Genomic DNA, 22,423 nt, shown 5'->3' on the forward strand with positions numbered 1-22,423 from the left:
CCAGAATGCAATTAACAAAATGTTTGCTCTAACGGAAATACAGCCATTTGTTTAATGAAAGAGCAGTAACGGCTTATGCCAATTCAATCACCAAGAGAGCAGCACAGGCTTTTCTGTTCTTCCCAATCAGCCTTCAAAGAACCACAATTCAATCTGATATATTGGAAAGTTTAAAGCTCACAAAATCCCAGAGAGAACAGATAACAAGCTGCTTGCTTTTTTTAAATGGATAAACTATCATGTTCCCCCTTTATAAGATGTGACATACCAAAAGATTTCCAAAACAGACTGTGGTAGAAATAATCTGCCTATTTTTTTGTTGTGCGTTTTCCTAATGGATGTGATACACATCACAGACGGAGAGGTATTTCACCCTTATCTGCATTACACAGCTTCATCTGGGGAGAAGCTTGTTTTCCGTGTCATCTCGCTGTGTCAAACATCTATTTTTCCTCCCGCTGATACTCAAAACTGTATTTTAGCTCTGTAAAAAAAGTCCGTGCATACCTGTGGTAACACAGTAAATACAAAAGGAATTAAATTGCCACTATAAAGATGAAAATTCATGCCTTAGCGAAGAGTAAGGAAATCGGAACTGTAAGAGAAATAAGAGCAAGAATTCCTCCTCCCACACAACAAGCCCACAGAACCGAAACGGTTTCTACATTACACAAAGCAGCTCACCCTTGAAACGCTGATGTTAAGAATTTATATGTGAAGCAATGCAATTGTGCTTCAAAAGGTGAGGGAAAACATGTGACTTCAAATATTACCGGAGGAAAAAACCACAAAGTATATAAACATAGCAAAACCAAGACAATGTGCGTATTTGCATAATTTAACATTCCTACAGCAGTGCAAATGAAGAAGGATGAGTTTTTTCTTTATCACTTTAAATGTCAGTGCTGCATACAGAATGTGAAGTGCTTTGAGTCACTGCTGTAAAACCTTTTAGTAACATACCAAAATAAAACTAAACTGCATTTAAAAATAAATGTTCACGTACAGACTTTAAGCGATGACAGGGTTTAGGAAGGACTGGGTAAACGACTGTAATTCTCCAACACTGGCACCATCCTGCACACCCAGGAATCAGTCAGCTACAAAAGCATCCTGCAAGCCAAAGTTGCCTGGAGCACCAAACTTCTCCTTCACAGCATGTGTGATGATTTAGAAAAGACAAATCAACTCAACAAAGACAGCAAGACAGAAGCGCTGCACTCAGCCACATCCCAGCAACTCCTCCAGACTTCAACAGGAGCGTGAGCCCCCGACAGGGCATACAAACAGGAGAGCAGGACCTCTTCCACAGCAGAGTACAAACCACTGTATTTACAAATCAATCAAGCACGCTCAGCCTGGGACAGAATTTAGACATTGTTTGTGTCACAAACAGGCTTATTACACGCTTCAGATCGCTTTTAGTTTTAGCAGGAACTCTTTGAAAGGAAAGTTACAAATAACCTCCCATATAGTGAGTCCCTGACAATAAATAAGAAGTATGATGAACCTTCACGGCATTGAGATGCACAGAATCATGAAATAGTTCCAGAGTCTAATAAAAAAAAAAAAAGAAAAAGTTCCTTTGCTACTGCAAAAATCATAGTTACTGTTCTTCAAAGAACGGCCCAAGTGGTATGTTCAAGTGCCAAAACAAGCAGCAGAGAGGCCATTACTGCATCCCAAACCACTGTTCTTGATCTGCCCACTGAGCTGCTTCACTGTCACTGCCTTCCAGGTCCCCCTCTTCTCCACTTCCCTCCATATCGTCCACATCTTCTTCCTGGGTTGCATCTGTTGGACTTTCTTCTTTTTCCATTTTCTGCATTCCTTCTAGTGACTTCTGATCATTTGGATCCAAACTGAAGAAAGTAAGAAAAACAAAGCTTTTTTTCCCTCCTTATATTTATAACATTATTATTAAAAAAAACAAACAGTAAAACCAATCTTATCTCATTGTCTGCATTTCCTGTTTAACATCATTTTAGCAGATGATGCAACTTCACCTCAGGCCGACCATAACACCAGGCATTAAATCTTTATATAAACTGGTTTTGACCCCCAAGAACGTGCTTATCTACACATCACAGTCTTCCAGAAAACTGAGTCAACTCTTTCAGATAATGGTAAAGCAACATGAAAACAGTAAAAAATTAAATGACTATATAAGCAAGGGAAAAACAGCTGGTCTATTTTATCTACGTAAGTTTATGGTGGACATAATGTGCTAGATTTAAGGTAAATTTAACTTGTTGAAATCATTTAACATGGTAACACTCTAAAATAACATTCAGGTTGTGATAAATTGAATCACACCATTTAAATTTACTTAATAGTTCATCTTTATACAGCACCTTCTAGTGTAAAGGAGTACCTTCTAGTCTAAAGGAATGGAACTTAAGGTGCCCCACTGTGTAGTAATTATAAATAAATCCATATCCCGATCCTTTCATTAGTCAAGGAATTACAAGCCTAGTGACACGCTTAGCATTAATGCAATCCCTGAACCTTGCACTTCCCAGTTCAAAACCTACGACCAACTAATTAATTAACAGGCCATCATTTGTACAGTTTGGTTTGCTTTAAGGGAGAATAACGTAAAGCTACCTCTGATGTAAGTCCTAGTCAATTAGTGGATCAAATTTTTACTTAGTTAAGTTGATTATTGGTTCTTGGAAACACACAGCAACCTCTGCTTTACCTGAGGGCAATACTGTACTGGTCCATCGCTTCTTGATATTCATTGACAGCTACGAGGAAGTCTCCCAGTATTCGGTGCAGAACACAGTCACTCTGGTTAGCCAGTGCATTCCTCAGCAAATCAATCCCATCTTCATACTTTTGTTCTCTACCTGTTTATAGGCAAAACTACAGTTTTAATTAATAGTTTACATAGATCTGTAAGAAGTCAGAGCGTACACAAAGAGCCATCACAACACAAAGTTACTTCTTCCTTCAGATCCGTCAGCATGGGGGTCAGCAAGATTATGCTTTTTGCAAGATTAACTCTGGACAGCGGCTTTTTACTGCAATACACTCAGGATTAGGTATGCTTTGAAATCCAAACACTTTGTAACTGTTTTAAGTGCTGATGTAACACCAAACACCAGATGCAATGAATTCCTGTAATTTTTCCTTCACGACAGAATGGATAAATCCCTGGGCTGTAATGTCACAGCTACATTCTTCAAATCATGAGGCTGCAGAACCCTCTTCCATGTAAAACAGCGCGCTTTAAATAAGTCAACGTGAGGAATAAAAGAAACTTACTAAGAAGTTCTGCTTTCTTCACCACAGCTTTAATGTAATCAGGTCTTTGCGTCAGCGCTTTATCCAACAGTGTTTTTGCTTTTTCCTGCGTGACTGGGTCTTCTAGACAGACAGTTGCTAACAGAGTGAGTGTCTGTGCATTTGCTCCCAGAGTTTTATAGACGTTATTTGCCATAACCATAGCTTCACGGATACTGTTGGATGCTAGGTAACATTCGATAAGACCTGACAACACAGGGAAAACATTTCAGTTTTTGAGTTAGCATAACAGACATTCGCTCCTCCTCAATTATTTGCATTTAGTAGTGCACAGACTCCAAACAACCGATGCTCCAATACGCAAATACAAACTGCAACTGAGACAGCCACTCTACCCGGCATTTTCAAAAGATACCAAAGAAACTTGCAGATAAGGAAATTTGGACACAAATATTCAAATGGCACATTTATAGGCAGGTTCTAAAATAAGACTAAGTACACCTAAGCTAAGATTTTTGTCCATTCCGGTACTGAGATATTAACACTTCACATGGACTCTTTGAAACTATTTATCTGAAGGTGCTGTTGAGTTCAACAAGACAACTAACCACGACAAAAGTATGACAGTTCCCATTGGGACTAACCGTGTCATTAACATCATCATCCAAAAGAGATCTGCTCAGAAGACCCAAGTCTGATTTTTAAAAAACATAGTTTGTTAATCTTGTTGGGTTTTGTTTTGTCAGGATATAAAGATTCTTAAGAATACATGCATCCTCTTAACCCTCAACTGACCGCTTGTACCAGAGCTTTATAGATTTTCAGGTAATAACAATTCATTTACTGGAGAGTTAGCAGCAGAAAAGACCTGTCATCTATTACTTTGCCTAATCAGCATCATGACTCCAACTTTCACACCAAACCAATCCTGTACATGTGAGTAGTTTCACTTTACTCCACTCACCTTCATAGCAATCCAGCCTGCAAGGCGCGAGACGTATTGCTTCACGGAAGTGTATAATTGCTTCCTGCACTCGCCCCATATTCCTAAGAGCAGCTCCTTTCAGCAGGAGAGCTTGAACGCTGTTACTATTAAGCTGGATAGCTTTGGCTCCTAAGTATAAGGCACGAGAGTATCGTTTACTGTAGAAACTATGACACCTACAGAAAGACAAGGGTGATTGTAAACAGATACTGCCTGTGGCGACTGTGCATTCACAGAGACTTAAAACCAGAATGAAGGGGGGGAGCAAAAAAAGAAGAAAAAAGATAGTACAGAAAACTATTGAATTTCTTGCATTTGAAGTTAAGAATATATGTTCAGAATAAAACTCGTCAGGGTGTAAAAAAGTAGCACGAATATTAACTATTACAGCTATTTAATATATTGTTATTGCACAGGTGCAGTAACTCTGCAGGTTTAAACATACAGAAAGCAACTAAAATAGATATTTATGGACAGCTAATTGAAGTTAACACAAGAACAGAATAGACAGGACGGAAAAGCACAAGAAGTTTGAATCCACCGTGTGAACTATAACCTGCTGCATGCAGCGAATCAGGAGCTGAGGTAAGAAAGGAGAGAAAACAACTTACCCGGATACCACCCAGGGTTCCGCATGCTGATCAGAAATATTGAAGAGACGACAGCCCAAGTTCTCCACATCCTCCAGTCGACCTTCTCGTGCCAGTAAGTAACCATATACATCCATTCCTAAAGCAAAATGTTTCAGAGATCGATCACCAAGAAAAAGAAAGAAAAGGAAGTACAAAAATCTAAAACCAAAACCACAAACACTTCCTTTAAACTGTGCACTACCAGTTACTGTCCAAGACAAACAGCTACAGAATGTAAATTCTGAATTGAAAGCTAGATACAACACACACCATTCTACCACACACCTCACTGCATGTAGCTGCTACTCTGATGTTACTCATCAGATCATTACACCAGGTGAACTTTATTTTAGGATTTACTCACCTTTTATTAGGTAAGGATCCAGCATTTGTGCTTGTTCAAATTTCAGAATAGAGTTTTTATTATCGCCGGCTCTGAAATAGAGGTCTGCTAAGCTTCCCAGTAAGTCCACATTATCCCTCAGCAATGACTTTTTCTCCAAAGAGCTTTAAAGGGAAAAAAAAAACCCCTGTTATTTAGATAATGCCATTTCAAGCAAATTATATATCAATATTAATATATTATTTGATTACATCATGCTCTTTGAACTCTTACCAAATGGTATTTATTGCTCTTGTGTTATCTCCAGTATGCACAAAAGCATATGCCTTGATCCACACTGAAAGCCAATCCAAGTTAGGAATACTTTGAATTATGTTGATTGTCATAGAGGCCACTTCTGCACCTTTCACTGATAGCGAGAGCAAGCCTGTTCAGAACGGTACACACATCAACGTCAGCCACCACAAACCGCTTTTAATACAAATTAATTGCCTGACAATCAGAAACTCCATCCCTTGACAAGCATAAACAAGCAGCTAGTTAATAATGCTTTTTATAATTTGCATAACGTAGGCATCATTAGATGCAAACGCCAGTTACCTAGTCCCAAGCACAATTCAAATTATAATACTGTTTAATACTGAAATACTAACAGTGTGCAGACACCTACCTAGTATGGCATCAAGTGCTAAAGGGCACTGCCTTAGTACTTCTTTGTAGCTCGTAACGGATGAGCGTTCTTGACCTGCCTTCTTGTACAGATTTGCCAGCATCATATTTATCTACAAGCAATAGAAACGTTGGTAGAGTCAAGTACGAGAAAGGAGAAAGCCTCACTTAAAAAAGGTCATAACTTTGTCTTCAGGCTTCCTCCATCCTGTTCTGGGTAGGAGACAAAATTACCTCTCTTCTAAGAACATTATAACATACCATACAGTATAAAATTAAAATTGTTCCCTCTTTTTGAGTCTGAAGATGAAATTTACATTCTTTTGTATTTCTGTACTGCATCTTGAAATCGGAGTTTTGCATATGTGAAGTCAAAAGATGGGCAAGTGCTTACATATGATGCCAAGACCTGTATATCCACTACATGAAGCTTCTTTCTGTTGATCTCCCCATGTCACTGAAAGGCTTTGAGAGAATTAGCTTAGGAATGCAGAAAAAGTTTCCATTTAGCTTCCAAATTAAGTCATGATTGATGATAGAACAGAAATTATTTGAGCTCTACACAACACAGCCAGCTGGTTTCTACAGTATTTTACTCATGCACATCATTTTTCTCTATCTTTTCCTCATTTTCAGAACACTTTGGCATCACTGGAGTTTAAGTCGTTACCAGCACATTACTGTTCACAGGAAATGCAGCTGATTGACCCCATGCATTAGCCTTTTAAGCCCCTATGAGACAACAGAGCCAGCAAGCAAAGACTTGACATATTTGGCACCGCAGACCACACTGGGATCTAAACACTCAATATTATCTAAACTGTTATGAAAAAGGATGAATAGATTTTAAAAGATGGAGCACTGGCATTCCCTCCACTTGCCAAAGTGCTCAGCCTTTCAAGGATCTTACACTGCTCAAAATATATGATAACACATGAAGTGCCATTCCACACACATTCTGAGTTCAAGAATGTATTAAAACATTTGCTCAGTTTGAGCAATCACAATTTGGCAAGTTATGTTGACTGGCTAATAATGAAAACACCACAAAACAGCTGGCCTTGTGAGACAGCCTCTCCTTGTGCCTTTCCTGTCCAGTGACACATTGCTCTTCCAAGGAGACTAGACTCCACTTTGTGGCTATAGCCAGGCAAAGTACATGAATTTAAACAGTTGCTTTTGTTCTCACAATTGCACGTATGATTCAGAACTGCAAAAAATTATTCTACTGGGGATCTGGCAATCACTTACTAAGTTGCAGTAACTCAGCTGCTTGCAATTGCATTAATTTTTATCCTGGTAGATGTGATGCATATTGCTTTTGTTGTTGCATAGATATACAAATACTTCACAAACTTTTGGAATTAGAAAAAAGTGTTTCTTCATCCTTGTACACAAATGAAAGTCCATACCTGCCACGTGCAGACACAAGGACATCATACCTACAGGCTACATCCTTTTTTCAACCAGATACTGTCCTACAGATTCAACACATGCTGACCAAGGACTTGCAATAAAAGTCTGCCAGAACCAACCTTTGGGGTCCTCTGTCTGGAAGGAATCCCATCAAGAATAGCAATGGCATCTTTATCTTGCTTCAGCATTGTATAACATTCAGCCATTTTATATTTCACCTCAATTTCTGACGGTAAACACTGAAATAAAGAGAGAAAGATTTAAGTACAGCACTGTCACATAAAATATTTGAGTAAGGTTTCTCATTAAATGCTTACACTACATTGAAAAAATTAACAACAACAACGCAACCTATTGCTAGCTCCTGTCTTCAAATGAAAAGCATAAACTATACATATAAAATCCCTCGTATTCAAGACCAATACCAGACTAATATTTTCAGAACTAATTAGCCTTAAATGTGAGGTTTATTTGACATAATAAATCCACAGTCTAATGCTATAATATCGATCCAACCATAGTAACAGTAAGGGGGGCCATGATCATTTTATGCAGCACATTGGTCAATTTTTAAATACCTGGCTTTGGGGAGTTGATGTAGCATTCCCAGTAGAAGGTCTTACTTTTGAAGTCTTACTTAACGCTTTTTTCTGCTGTAAGGCCATTGTATACTTACTCACAGCATTTCTATATTCTTTATCATGGAAGAGAGAGTCTGCATGATAAACAAGGAGCTGGTATTTCTGAGATGGTGAAAACAGTTCCCTAGGAGAAATACGAAGAGAAAGGCTGAGATCAGACACTTGCATGAGAATGGAAACCTTACAGATTCAATGTATTTGCAGCTTTGGTTTATCTGGCTTCAACTTCCAACTGCTGCTGCTTCTTTACTACATGGGAAGAGCTCTTGGGTAACAAGTATTACCTCCTCACAAAAGGATTATTATCTCACTCATTTATTTTATCTGTACAAAAACAGATGAAGTAGCCACTCCTGACCCCTCATCGGTAACAAAAGCTCCTCCACCCTCGCTTTCCATAATGGAGCGACCCCCATCCTTCCCATAACAAACCACATCAACATCCATGAATGCACATCTTGTTTGAGTGGACTCAAGCTTACAGAGCTACCCAGCTCCTAGAACAGCTCTACTGTTCCAAACCCAGCCCCTCATACAGCTCTCCTGTTCCCAACCAGCTCCTTGTACAGCTCTCCTGGTCCTAAACCACATTCCTACATTTTACCAACCCCCTTTGTAACACTTCCACTGTTTACATAAATGTTGAAGTGTTAGGGTTTCAGAATGCAATTTTGGCTTCAATGAGTACCCCAAAACCTACCCCAAAAGTAAACTTATATCTTACAGCAAAGTCTTGAAAAATAAAGTGAATCAGTGGAGTCAGGGGAAGAGCCGTGACCCACACTGGGCTCCCTAGAAAAAGAAACTTCTCCACTTGGCCAGGGCGCGCACGCTGAGCACCCAAGGAGCCGCCGGGGCTGCTCGGGACGAACTGTGGGCAGGGGATGATGACGGGGACGCAAACCCAGCTTGTGGGGGCAGGAGGGGACACGACACGAGTCCAGCTAAGGGGGCGGGGGGGGACAGGGACGACAAGAGCCCAGCTGGGGGGCAGAGTGGAGACAAAAGCAAACTCGGGGGGAGACGGAAGGACGGACGGAGCCCAGCGTGGAGAACGGGACGGCTCCTCTACGGGCCACCCTGCTGCCTCCGTGCTCACAGCTGTCCCCGCCCCCTCAGGCCCCCTCTGCCGCCTCAGGCCGGCCCGGCCACTCACGGGTTGTTGCCGCTCATGGTGAGGAGAAGCCCGCTGAGAAGCCGCACGTTGGAGTGCAGCCCGGCCGAGGCCATCTCGCGGACGTGCTCCACCACGCTCATGCTGGCGGCGGGAAGGCGCGGGGCGGAGGGGACGCACGACGAGGGAAGAGACCTCAACGCCTCCTCCCGCCTCCGCCGCTCCAAGATGGCGCCCCTTGAGGGTCCTCGCGGGCCACCGCCCAGGGGTCCTCGCACGCCACCGCCCGCAGGCGCCCGCCAAGCTGCCTGCAAGGTGGCGCGACAGGCAGGCGGAGGGCAGCCCTGCGCATGCGCAGTGACGCGGCGCGCGTCGGCGCCTCAGGGAGCGGTGTCCGCCCTCGCTGAGGGCAGTGAGGGGTGGTGGTTGTGCTGGTGCAGCTATTGGGTCTGAGTCTTTTTCTCCTGAGTTGACATCGTCTGCAGCTAAATGTGACAGAGATACCAGAGATAATAAGGCCCCTGCCTATAAAAATAGGAAGCTGAGGAAAAAAAACTTCAAAATCCAGGTTTCTGGGCTGTGACCAAAAGAAACGCTCACCTGAACCACCTCAACTACAATGCTTGGACCTGAAAGAACAGCTGAAGCATAAACTTCCCCTCCCTTTATTATTTGTCACAAAAAGAATGCAAAACAGAGCTATCCTCCTATTGGTACTACCGCTAAAAATCAAATCAGTGGGAGCTTTCATCACCCAAGGGGATAAGAACGTGTTTTGTACCTCGTTTATCTTCTACAAACATCCTACCTGCACAGAGATGAAGACACTTAATATATTCTATGCACATCCTGGCCTCTGCTCAGGGTTGTAGACACTTAGCCTTAAGAAAACAATGAACTCAGTAGTTAATCGACTCAAGGTCAAAAACGTGTTGAAATAAAGGGTTATTGGACAGGGAGAATTTGTGATTGTTTAAGGATTACCTGAAGGCCATCCTTTATCCTAACTGAAGATGTGGAAAGGAAACAAGCAGTTTTCTGTTAAAGTAGAATTGTGTAACCTAATGAATATATGTATTAGCTAGGTGGGATTTAAAACATCGATTTTGTATAAAAAGGACTTCCGTAGTCTGACAGCTTTGTGGAAGATCTCCCACCCTGCACAGAATAAAAGCAAAGTCTTCTCTCTGAACAAAATTATTTGTTTCAGGAGGGTTTTTTATTGATTTCAGGCAATATTTCTGGTTTGACTAGGTCATCACTGCTGTCTGGAGAGGAATATACCCCACAACGGACAAACACGTCAAGCCGCGCAGCATGTCTGGTGCTGGGCTGAGGTCAAGTAACAGGGGAAGTGCTATGGTGTTACATGGTGACAGCAAAACAAGTGCTGCCATGAAGGAAAGAAACAGCTCACAATAAACATACTTGGATTGTGGCTCTTCAAGAAGCCATCTGTCTGATGAAAACAGTCATAGCTTTTGCCAGTGTCTTGTGATGGTTGGTTCAGACTGAACCTGCCACCCCAAACGCAGCCTCAGACTAAGCTCTTACTTGCCTGCTTTACCCTTTGAAGGCCATTTACTACGATGGAGCACTGCTCTGCAAAGGCAGACCTGCTAAATAACCAGGTACGTTGCCTCAAACTGTATGAACTCCCTGTTTTCAGTGGAAGTGAGTCACTTCCTGCTAATTAGAATTACACAGTAATGATGGTGCTCTCAGAAAAAAAACACCCTCCGATTTCTTTGTCGGCTTTTCATAAGAGATGAAGTAGTTACCACATTAATTACAAGCTAAGTTTATTGAAAACAAGGTAAAAATCACTGCACTGGACAACACAGCGTGAGAGGGACATTTTCTGTGGACATATGATTCTGAGACTCTAGCCAGTAGAGCAATTTACACAGCTCCCCCTGCCCCACAGGCATGCCCATTTCTTCTCTTTAAATACAAGCCCTGTTTTAAATACCAGCTGCAGCCACTGATAAAGCAGCTTGCATTTGAAACAGCATGTTAGAAATCGCTTATTAAGCACCAGCTTAATATTTGCTTACACTACACAAATTATTTTCTTGCTCTCCCTCCCTCTATCCCTTATTTACTGGTTTGTGGGTTTGGTTTTTTTTGTTTTTTTTACTTCATAAGCACTTAATTCTTCCTTGGTACAAAATGTATCCAAAACAAAGGCAAAATACTTTATACACCTTGCTGTGGAAATGTTTAATGTCGTTGCTACTTTGCTTCTTCACTGCCCAGGACCTGACAGACTCTTGTTCATGAACTGTCTCTTCACAAAGCAGATCCACCACTGCAGAAGGAAGTACAAAAATCAGAAAAGATGCAAAAGCAGTTTCCATGCAATAAACAAAATAGTGACTTAAAAATATTCAGCCTCTGACAAAAACAAATGTTAAGGCTCCAGTTTTGCACACACCATTTTCCACATTGGATTCTACCGGAATTTAGAAGAACAAAAGGACAGGAATGGACCCAACAAATTTATAATATAGGACTCTGAACTAAAGTGGGACATTCTACTTGCTCTTATTTGTTATTTTATTTTTACAGTTTAGTCCAGTATAATCATAAACAAGGGATGCATTAGAAAGCTATGCCTTTGAAACTGCACTAGCCTGAACAATTTCAATATTAAATGCAGTCACATTTGCACATGAAACATCTGAACAGTCAGAACATAATTTGTGCATTGATTAGATTTTTTTTTTTAATCTGGATATAAGACAAAATCTACTTCAAAGAAGCTATCAAATCAGACCCTCCCGGGGAGATAAACAGCATCTCTCATGGTTGTGAATTTCCATTTGAAAACCCAGCCAACAGCAGACGTGCGATAGTTGAAGAGTTGAACCAGACACTACTTATTACTGCCCTGCTTTTTGAAGTAACCCAAATTGGCATTCGCTGTCTTACCACATTACAGATTAAATTTAATGATAACTTGCAGCCTGCTACTCCCCTAGCCTTGTAAAACCAGGGAAGCTCATGCCAAAGTTACCCACACCTGATCCCTCACCCCATTACCTCCCTTCTTTCCACACGTTTCTGATAAAACACACCGAACCTCTCATTAAATCTGTGACGATCTCACTAAACCCCTACCTTGCTAGGCTTGTCACTTTGAGGGTCAAATACTTTTTCACAAAGGCGCAAACCAGTTTCTTGCCTCAGCTGCTGCAGGTAGGCCCTCATCATCTCTGAAACAGAGCACAGGAAAAAACACTATAAACTGAGGCAGCACCAAGTCAAACTGAATTTAACAGAGAAGTGTCAGAGATCACATCTTAAAGCAGAAAGGGTTTTCACACCTCAAGTATCCATTGTCAGCTGAGTTGGTTTGCTAACTTGGCAGCCATACTTGGGATTTTTATGATATTTGTACCAGTAAACAGGATCACCCAAATCGTTTTCTTCTCTCAGTTACCTTTGCTCATTATTATGGGCCTCCTGTTCTGCTAGTGCAGCAGATGGCTTGGGCTCTGTTATAGGGTTTAGCTAGTGATTATATTGATGCAAAAAGCAGATTCAAAGTCCCATTAATCCAGGGGAGTAACTGAGCTCCTGAGGTCAGAAAAATCCAGCTTCTGCTGGAAGACAGAACTGCAGCTTTAGAACATGCAGTTTTAAAGGTAGTTTTTCTAGTTGCAGTCACAAAAATTTAGCTAGTAAAGTGTGAGCCCAGGGAGGCCTCCAGAGGTCCTGGACTAGCCTTACCTTCATCTAGTTTGTTGGCAGGCTTGGCATAAATGGCATTAAGCGGAAAGCCAGGTTCCCCAGGGATTGGGAAGTTTGTGATTCCTAATGTGTACATTTCTTTCTCTCCTTGGCCTTTGGAGTTACACTAGAAGAACCAGGCAAACAATGGATTAACGGTTATAAACAAAAGCTCATGGACCAGCAGACCCAAATATTTTACCAGCCTGTAACACATAAAAACTCATCAAGAACAGCAACACAACATATCTTCGGAGATCCACAGTCTTGGATCATCTGTGCCTCTGACAACTGGGACTGGGGTGAACAGGATTATTTCTGCCCCTGTGAGGATAATATCAGCAAACTCCTTCCCAAGTACAATCCCCAGAACAGACTCAGTTCCTGCACAGAAAATTACTTTTCTTACCTTTTGCAGCTTTTTCAAGCACTCAGAAATGTACAGAGTTATGTAGATCAGTGTTCTGTCAGCCTCATTCTGTAAGAGCAAGCACAGCGCCCAGCCACTCTTAGATTAAAGGAGACTTTATGGAAGTGGTAAAAGTTTGGAATAGTAATGAGTTCAAGCCATTTTAGCCTAAAATTTCCCCATAAAAGAGGGACTTGCAGTTCATGAAATTTACCCAACTTGAAAAATTAAGTGGGAGGAAGGGGAGTATTTGTTATCCAGTAAAATGATATGATTGAAAATAAATTTATATTCACAGCACCAACTCCCCAAAGAACTACTAAATGCACAGTATCTCAAAAAATTACCTTAATTTCATAATTTTTGAAGAAAACATTAGCTTTGAAGTAGTAGATGGCTTCATCTATGATATCCGTGTCCTTAGCTAACAAGAAAAGAAATACAGAGTTAAACAGTGCACCGTTATATTACATTTGATCATAACTTATACTCACTGAGATACATAAACAATCATTCTTACAAAGGCAAAACTTTGGTGTTTACAAAAAGCAGAACAACAGCACTGTGTAACAGAAAATACGTGAAACACTGGTGAGCTCAGATCATATTTAAGCTTCCTGCTTTAGAAAGAGCTATAACCCCCTTCTCCTCCTCCCATGACTTCTCACTTCACAAACAGAAGCAATCAAACAGTTCCCCACTTTTCTATCAGTTGAGTAACTCGCCAGAGTTTTAACAGCGTAAAAATCTCAGGACACGAAAATGTTTCTGGAGAAAGCAAAACATCACAATCACACAAATTTAATTATCCACTCCAAAAAAAGGAGAGGATAAGGAGCAGAACACATAACTTTCCTTCACTTGCTTTTGCTACCATCTAAGACTGCTTGAATCCAGAAACATTTCCTTTATATTTCCTTTCTCAAACTGAACTGCCACACTACCAGAGGATATCATGTCTGGGAAGCAGTCCTTCACATACTGAAGGGAAATCCAGACCAGCCTGCTGGTGGCCTCTTGGAATGCTTCATTTCTTTTTCTGAAGCCCACTACCCTGCAGTGCTGCCTATCCTCCTCGTCCCACACAGCAGCTGAATGCCTTCACCTGAAGACCCAAAGCCTAAGTTCTCTGTAGCTAAACCACCACTTCCTCCAACAGCAGAGGGTTCGTACCACTACATCCTTCTCAAAACCTACTGAAGAACACAGTGAGACACAAGAGGAAGCACAATAATAGTAACCATAGACTGTAATTACTGAAACAACTGATGTAGCTGGAGCACAGTGCATATATATTGGTGTACAATTATTTTCTATGATTTCCACAATTTAACTACTGGAAAACATTTTCCTCCTCTATAAACCACAAAGCACTCCATTCCAGTCTGTGACTCCTCTCATCACTCTTGCGAGGGCTGGCTTGGAACAAAGTGTGAGATGATGAGAAGCTCCACACAGGTAAGTTTTCAGAGATTATAATAAACTTACTCTCCCGAGGTGCTGGGCCTTTGAACTGGCTTCTGATGGGCAACAGCGCCATGTTCCCAATTAGCTTGGTGTCCGAGTCCATTAAAGTTGAGTGGTAAGCCTACAGACAGAGTGGGAAGGCTGGTTATTAGTGCTACTGAAAATGGACACTTAAGACTAGACACAAGGAGGAATTCCTTCACTATGAGAGCAGTGAGGCACTGGAATAGGTTGTCCAGGGAGGCTGTGGCTGCTCCATCCCTGGAGATGTTCGAGGCCAGGTTGGATGGGGCTTTCGGCAGCCTGATCTAGGGGGACATGTCCCTTCCTATCACAGGGGGGTTGGAACTGGATGATCTTTGAGGCCCCTTCCAACCCAAACTATTCTACAATTTCCTTGTTGCATCACGTGTCCCCTGTGTCTTCAGTCAGCCCAGTTCATTAGTGATGCTTCCAGCAACTTTTCCTTGCACAAACAATTGCTGTTTTCTAATTAGGCCCAGGTCTCAGTGCTTTTCTGGTGAAGACCATTAAAAGAAGCATCACTGGCACCATTAATGGTTGTGGTAGTGGGAGACACAGTAAAACGGGTCTGGCTGGTCTGCGTGCGTCACTTCATCCTCGGGCTGCTGAACCTCATTCCACACAGTGCCAGGGGGTAACAGCCCAGCTCCCCTGCCAAAGTTATAGGGCACTGCAAAGTTCATTGGTATTGATCATTAAAAATATTAGATTTTCTTCCCATGTCTAGATACTAATCCTACTAATAACAATACAAACCAGGGTTAATATGTACCCACACTCAAAGACCTTTCTGTGCACTCTAAAACTGTTCTAAGTGATAAACCCCCTCTCCTTTCTGCATACAATAGACTCAGTTTTAAACACTTCCTAGCCATTCCCACTGTCCCAAGCCACTGGGAATCCTTCCCCTCCCACAGCCAGAGGTTTGAAGGGGAGAGGGGATGTAGCCAGGGGTGGGTGGGTGCAAAACCCATCCCCTCGCAGAACAGCGGCTTGTTCCAACCAGAGGAAAGTGGTGTGAACACAAACCAAGAGAAGCACAGGTTTTATCACCCTCCTGACTGTGGGTGGATTCCTGGCAGGAGAAGGAGGAAGAGGAAGAAGAGGAGGAGGAGGAGGAAGAAGAGGAGGAGGAGGAGGAAGAAGAGGAGGAGGAAGAGGAAGAAAGAGGAAGAGGAGGAGGAGGAGGAGGAGGAGGAGGAGGAAGAGGAGGAGGAGGAGGAGGAGGAGGAGGAGGAGGAGGAGGAAGAGGAGGAAGAGGAGGAGGAGGAAGAGGAAGAGGAAGAGGAAGAGGAAGAGGAAGAGGAAGAGGAAGAGGAGGAAAAGGGGGAGGAGGAAGAGGAGGAGAAGGAAAAGGGGGAGGAGGAAGAAGAGGAGAAGGAAAAGGGGGAGGAGGAAGAAGAGGAGAAGGAAAAGGGGGAGGAAGAAGAAGAGGAGAAGGAAAAGGGGGAGGAGGAAGAAGAGGAGGGGGAGGAGGAAGAAGAGGAGGGGGAGGAGGAAGAAGAGGAGGGGGAGGAGGAAGAAGAGGAGGGGGAGGAGGAAGAAGAGGAGGGGGAGGAGGAAGAAGAGGAGGGGGAGGAGGAAGAAGAGGAGGGGGAGGAGGAAGAAGAGGAGGGGGAGGAGGAAGAAGAGGAGGGGGAGGAGGGCGCTGGCCAGGCAGCAGCGTCCCCCAGGCCGTTCCCCGCTCCCCTCCGCCCCCGGAGCCCCCTCACCGGCATGGCGATGGCGATGGCGGCGGGCGGGACGCGGTTCGGCGGGGCCGGGCGGGAGCGGAGCCGGCAGCGAAGGGCCCTGCTCGGCCTGCAGGAAATGAGGCGGCAGGGGCGGCGCCAGCAGGGGAAGCGGCGGCGGCTCCGCCCCGAGGGCAGCGGGGCGGCTGCTTCCCCTCTGAGCCGGCCCTGGCTGGGGAGCCCTGCTCAGACCCTCCCTGCCACCTTTGCCTTTCTTTTCCCTTCAATTCTGTCCTTTCCCTTCCAGCCATGTCTCTCCTTTCCCTGCTACCCTTGTCCTTTCCCTGCCCCCCTTGCTTTTCTTTCCCCTTCCACCCTTGTCCTTCCTTTCCCTGCCCCCCTTGCTTTCCCCTTCCACCCTTGTCCTTCCTTTCCCTGCCCCCCTTGTTTCTTTTCCCTTCCACCCATGTCCCTCCTTTCCCTTCCACCCTTGCTTTTCTTTTCCCTTCCACCCATGTCCCTCCTTTCCCTGCCCCCCTTGCTTCTTTTCCCTTCCACCCATGTCCCTCCTTTCCCTGCCCCCCTTGTTTCTTTTCCCTTCCACCCATGTCCCTCCTTTCCCTGCCCCCCTTGTCCATCCTTTTCCCTGCCATCACTTGTCCTTCCTGGCAGAGGAGCTTCTGTCCTCAGCGCTCAACAAGAGTGCAAGAGGGGATGGTTTCTTTAAGTGTTGTACTGTACTTAAGATGTTACGGACACATAAGCCGCTTAAAGCCATGTGGAGATTGTACAAAAAACCAGGCTTAAAATCTGGGCTCTTCCGAAGTGAATGTGAACCACTCAGGTTCTTCAAGAAGGGTGGGCTGCCATACACTGAGCAGATGTTCCTTTGAACTTGCCTGTCATCTCTTCTCCCATTTCAGGTTCAGTTCATGAAGTCAATTTTCACCCTTAAGAACAATTCTTTCATCTAATAGTCAATAACTCAGTTATTCGTAAATATTTATTACAAGATACTTATATTTAGCTTTGCCTCTTTTGCAAATCATTACATTTTTTTCCCCTCCAAGCATTCCTTGGCTTAAATGAGATCCATCTATACATGGGGAACTTTCATCTGTACTTATCCTAGTCTATATATTTTATAACACCACGCATAAGAATAAAAAAAACCCTGTTTATTAAAATACTTATAGGGTCATATAGCTCACTCTTCACTATAAATATTAGTTATTTTACAGATAAAACATCAGGTATATTTGTGTAGGGGTGGATTTTTTCTGGATTTTTATGTTTTGAGACAAGCAAGGTATTTTCCTCCCATTTTAGAACATCCATTTTTTACTCATCCACACGATCTTGAAAGTATTCATCCACAAGAGCAGATTTATCTTCTTCACATTCCTATCAAAAAGAAAACAAATAAGATAAAAGCTTTTTTTCCCTAGCGGCTGTTGTACATTATTCTGCGATGTTTTATTTTAAAAATCACAACAGGAACAATGTCTAATATGGTTCCATAAAACGTGTAGCAAAATTTTCTAAAAAGTAATTTGTTTGTAAAGCTATTGAAATTGTATAGCTCAGAATCTAGATCCATGTATTCTGCATACTTGAGAGTACAAAACTGAACTAAAAAATGGAATAAAAGCACCAGACTTGTTCCTCAGGATTTATGAGCTGCATAATAAAACTAGACATGGCTTCGAACAGATTTTAAGGCAGCAGTCTTCTATCTTGTATTTTATATGTTAGAATTCATTCCCAATCTATATATCACATAAAACTCCCCCAATAATTCCTGTGTTGTAACAGTCATGTAGGAATCTTAGTGATCTTAATGGACCTTTGAAGTGTAAAATTCCATTATTTTTTAAAAACAAAGCATTATTTTTAAAACACAACCGTTTGAGCAGTCCACATGTGCCACGAATTTCACTTTTGTAATTGTAAACTAAGAAGATAGAAGCACTGTCACTAAAAAGACTAAACATGGCTTTTTTTGAACCATACTAAGACAATAATTTATTAGCAAGGCAAATAACATATTTATATTACAATTTATATTTGGGATCCTTTTTAATTTTTCATCTTATCAGAAGTACCTTACCCTTGGTTCTTTAAATTCAAGATCTTCTCCATATTGAATGGTAAAGTCTATGTGCTGCAGAACTATGTTTATACTTTCCTCATCAGAGCGATCAAAAGGTAGAAATCGAACCATTCCGTAGTCATCAATCTAGAGAAAGGAATTCAAAGGGCATTGGTAAGAAAATGCAAAAAGTTAGTCCTCAATCACTCTAAGCCACGTCCTTAACCCAATCTTAGTTATTCCACTTCTGGACTACTAAAAAACATTGAAGGCCACGCTGCAGACTATGACAATTCCCCACTCGGAACATCTGGCCATCAATCCCGAGTTCTACACAGCAGATAAAGCTGTCAAACAAAACTGCTAATAGAACAGAATTTACAAGAAATGAGCTGGCTACAGTCCAAATGTTAGTATCAAGAATCTTACATTAATCTAAAAAAAAAAATAAATAAAAAGCTGAGTTAAAACAGGCAGAAAGTATAACACTCAAATGCCTGAGAATCTTTCAGATCCTGGCTTTGTTAAGGAGTCTGGTAGGTAAATATAATACAAACTTGTGGGTTAATGTGGGGATAATTATTATAGTACATACAGTATCTATAGCAGCAATGAAATCAGAAACCACACAGCATGGTTTGTAAACACAGGACTGAATTTAAGGGTACCAGTTAAAAAGCATTAATATACTCACCAATCCACATATAGATTTCGTCAGTTTTTAAACATTTTGCTTTTCAATATATTTGTAGAATCTTCAATCATAGAATACATATCTGGATCCAAGTACCTGGGAGAAACAGTCATTGTTGAAACCAAAAGAATCCTTGGCCACAAAATAAATGAGTCATTGTGGTTTTATGTGGCTACCAAATATACATATTCTGTGATCTGAATGAACTGATGTCATATCAGGAGAGCTTAAAATGTTTAAAAATGGTTCCTTTAAGTATTTTAGTATCTCAGATTACAATTGCTAGCAGAAACAAATGAAGCAGGTTTTATTTCTTTTAGCTAACATACCTGTACACTCAAGAAAGCTTCCAGGAAGTAACATGTAATTCAGTACGTTCAGTATGAAAAAAAATGATAGGATCACCTCCGGTAAGTAATTTTTTGGCACTTACTTTTCTATTTCCTTCTTGGCTTTCTTGCTCAGCAAATCCATTTTGGTCATGATGTTAATCTGTGGAATCTCTAAAGATATCATTGCACTGAGTGCTGCCAGAATTCCAGAGATAAACTTTAAGAGTAAGAAAAAATTATGTAGTTAAGTAAGGAAAAACACACCACCACCACACAGGACATTCAACCACAACCAAATTGCTTAGATTTCCTTTTCTTTATCAATGTGAACTTTTACCAGAGATTTCAAATGAATACCTTAAAAGATTCCACCATAAACTGAGAATCCACAAGAAAAACTCCACAGACACGGAATTCCCACTGCTGAAGCTGCTCTACCAGCTGTTTCATCACCGGCAGATGTGTGTAGAGTTCAATCTGACCTAGGAGACATTTGGGATATCATTTTGCAGGAATGTGAAGCTCACAGGAACAGTTCAGCTATATAGTTCTATAAACATGGGCATTGCACTTCATATGAAATAAAGCTGACAAAGAAAGCATCTTCCTTTCCAGACACTGCCCATATTTGGAAGAATTTATACCAGAGAGGTGGAAAAGAAATAAAAGGGTTTTTCTCTCCTATGACCTCCAATTAGCAGTTATTAGCAGTTGCCACAATGCTCCCACACCATCTGACACTACCAGAAGTCTCTGCCATCACCCAGATTATCCTGGGACCAAGTTCACTTCTTAAACATCTGAAAGTGACTCTGACAACTGTTCACGGTGCAAAAAAACCACATGAATGATTACAACCAGCAATAAAAGTATCACTAATTTTATACTGCAAACACCACAACAAAGAGATTTGTTTACCTGGGCAATCAAACAATATATAGTCATCTTCCACATGCCCAAGGCTTTCCTCTAGCCAGTTAAAGTTATTGGCAAAGTATTCCATGCAAAACACCAAGCCACCGTTGGGACCAAACCTTAAGGATTCATCTTCCATGACGTCGTCCACTTCTATCAACTCACGGATGTCTGGAACGACAGGCGCACAAGTTGGTTTGAGCTGGTTTGCTCACAGCGGTGCCCGAAGACAGCGGCCCGGAGACCCCACGTTAAAAGAAATCATAAAATCATCAAATTATAAAACTACAAAAGGCCCTAAAGTCAAAAGGCTTTTACAAGGAGCTAAAAGTCAGATCGCAGATGGTTTTGTTATTACTAAACTCATGAAAAAAGGAGACACTTTCCCCACTTAGTTAAGGAAAAAGGAAACACTTGATTAGAATTACTGTCTAAAACTAACCTTGAATGGGAGCCATGGGGCAAATTTAAGAGGGTAAACAGGGTGAGACAAACAAGGATGTGATAAGGGAGAAATGCAAGGACTAAAGATTTAACTTTAATACCAGCAAGAAAGCGGCAAAAGTTCATCAGTGCAGGACTGTGGAGCAGCCACTAGAGACTGCAAAAAGATTGTAAAATAAGACATTTAGGATGTCAGGGTGCACACACGGTAGAGGATCAAGATAGTACAATTTGTTACAAATATGCATAACTTCCCCAGAAATTCTATGCACATTTATGTATCTGTAGTGTATAAAATTATAGGATCTATGTTGAGGGCTTTACACCCAAGTCTAGAGGGTCTGACCCTGAGCGTACTGTATCTGCAAACTCTGAACAATGTCTGTCTTGGTGATATAGAGATTGGCTTCCTGCACACTGGGCAACGGATCCACACTTCAGACAATACCTGCTGCTCACCTGCCATCACAGGGTAGTTGAAGAGCTCTGCTGCTGGGTCCAGGTTGACCACCTGCACAGCACGGCCCAGCGCTTCGCAGTGCTGCACCATGGTGGAGCAGTACGTGCTCTGCAAGGTACACAGACATCCTCAGTGGCCTGCGCCACTGCTGCCTTCCCACCGCTGCCTGCCCCGCCGCTTCACCTTCACAGAATCACACAATGGGTTGGAAGGGACCTCAAAGCCCATCCACCCAGTTACCGACACTCTATCATGAGCAGGCACACCACCCACTGGATCAGTTGCTCCAAGCCCCATCCAACCTGGCCTTGGACACCTCCAGGGATGAAGCAGCCACCACTGCTCTGGGCCACCTGGGCCAGGGCCTCCCATCCTCATCATAAAGAATTTCTTAGTAATGTCTAATCTGAGTCTCTTTCAGTTTAAAGCCATTTCCCCTCATACTGCACTCCATGCCCTTGTAAAGCCCCCACCCCGCCCCAGCTTTCCTGAAGCCCTTTTCAGTACTGGAAGGCTATGAGGTCTCCCTGCTGCCTTCTCTCCTCCAGGCTGAACAACCCCAACTCTCTCAGCCTGTCCTCATACATGAGATGCTCCAGCCCTTGGATCACCCCCGCGGCCACCTCCGGACCCATTCCAACAGTTCCATGCCCTTCTTCTTTTGCCCCCTCCCTGGAAGTGTTGGAAGCCAGGTTGGATGGGCCTTGAGCAGCCTGAACTGGTGGGAGATGGCAGAGGTTGAAACTGGATGATCTTTAAGGTCCCTTCCAACCTAAGCCGTTCCATAACTCTATGACTCTTACGCTGGGGACTCCCGAACCGGACGCAGGGCTCTAGGTGGGGTCTCCCCAGAGCGGAGCAGCATCCCTTCCCACGCCCTAACGGCCCCCCTCACTTTCCCCGTTCCCGCCGCCTGCCTCGAGGCCTCATTTCCCTCCTCCTCCTCCTCCTCCTCCCCCCTTCTCGCTCCCCGTTCCCCCGGCCTCACCTTCCCGCTGCCCGCCGGGCCCATCACCAGCTGCGCGTACCGCGGCATCGCGCCGGTGGCGGCGGAGGCGCCCGCCCACTTCCTGGTCACGTGGCTCGGGCAGCCAATGGCGCGCTCTCCCCGCCCCCTTAGCCCCGCCTCCGC

The 22,423-nt window shown here is 42.8% G+C and overlaps 3 protein-coding genes across 4 annotated transcripts; all 3 read right to left on the bottom strand.

The window, feature by feature from the left end:
• Positions 1–803: 803 nt before the first annotated feature.
• On the bottom strand, positions 804–9,300 carry ANAPC7 (anaphase promoting complex subunit 7). 2 transcript variants are annotated; one of them, XM_069870964.1, is made up of 11 exons: positions 9,092–9,300; positions 7,873–8,059; positions 7,414–7,533; positions 5,880–5,991; positions 5,483–5,636; positions 5,231–5,373; positions 4,846–4,963; positions 4,214–4,410; positions 3,271–3,495; positions 2,702–2,852; positions 804–1,862 (listed from the first exon to the last, which is right to left on the bottom strand). In XM_069870964.1, exons 1-11 carry the CDS (start codon positions 9,190–9,192, stop codon positions 1,673–1,675), a joined length of 1,698 nt encoding a protein of 565 aa, XP_069727065.1. In that variant the 5' UTR covers positions 9,193–9,300; the 3' UTR covers positions 804–1,672. The 2 variants fall into 2 exon arrangements, with proteins under 2 accessions (XP_069727065.1, XP_069727066.1); XM_069870965.1 differs by lacking the exon at positions 9,092–9,300 and having other exon boundaries at positions 7,971–8,065.
• Positions 9,301–10,834: 1,534 nt separating this feature from the next.
• On the bottom strand, positions 10,835–16,479 carry ARPC3 (actin related protein 2/3 complex subunit 3). Its single transcript, XM_069871370.1, has 7 exons — positions 16,397–16,479; positions 14,682–14,781; positions 13,541–13,617; positions 13,194–13,262; positions 12,785–12,911; positions 12,173–12,267; positions 10,835–11,360 (listed from the first exon to the last, which is right to left on the bottom strand). Exons 1-7 carry the CDS (start codon positions 16,400–16,402, stop codon positions 11,298–11,300), a joined length of 537 nt encoding a protein of 178 aa, XP_069727471.1. The 5' UTR covers positions 16,403–16,479; the 3' UTR covers positions 10,835–11,297.
• Positions 16,480–17,511: 1,032 nt separating this feature from the next.
• On the bottom strand, positions 17,512–22,373 carry GPN3 (GPN-loop GTPase 3). Its single transcript, XM_069870991.1, is given in 9 exon segments — positions 17,512–17,758; positions 18,465–18,593; positions 19,141–19,169; positions 19,172–19,236; positions 19,574–19,689; positions 19,830–19,954; positions 20,391–20,558; positions 21,291–21,399; positions 22,280–22,373. Coding segments are annotated over 9 exon segments (852 nt in total). The 5' UTR covers positions 22,328–22,373; the 3' UTR covers positions 17,512–17,695.
• Positions 22,374–22,423: the final 50 nt, after the last annotated feature.

This window comes from Phaenicophaeus curvirostris, chromosome 17 (assembly GCF_032191515.1).
Source record: "Phaenicophaeus curvirostris isolate KB17595 chromosome 17, BPBGC_Pcur_1.0, whole genome shotgun sequence".
NCBI classification, from domain to species: domain Eukaryota; kingdom Metazoa; phylum Chordata; class Aves; order Cuculiformes; family Cuculidae; genus Phaenicophaeus; species Phaenicophaeus curvirostris.

Coding starts and splice junctions, on each gene's coding strand:
- ANAPC7 (XM_069870964.1), bottom strand. CDS start 9,192: ATGAGCGTGGTGGAGCACGTCCGCGAGATGGCCTCGGCCGGGCTGCAC. Junction 5,992..7,413: donor CCAGACAGAGGACCCCAAAG/GTTGGTTCTGGC, acceptor TATTGCTTGTAG/ATAAATATGATGCTGGCAAA. Junction 2,853..3,270: donor GAAGAAAGCAGAACTTCTTA/GTAAGTTTCTTT, acceptor GCCTATAAACAG/GTAGAGAACAAAAGTATGAA.
- ARPC3 (XM_069871370.1), bottom strand. Junction 12,912..13,193: donor GCTTGAAAAAGCTGCAAAAG/GTAAGAAAAGTA, acceptor TGGTTCTTCTAG/TGTAACTCCAAAGGCCAAGG. Junction 11,361..12,172: donor AAAGTGACAAGCCTAGCAAG/GTAGGGGTTTAG, acceptor TTCCTTCTGCAG/TGGTGGATCTGCTTTGTGAA.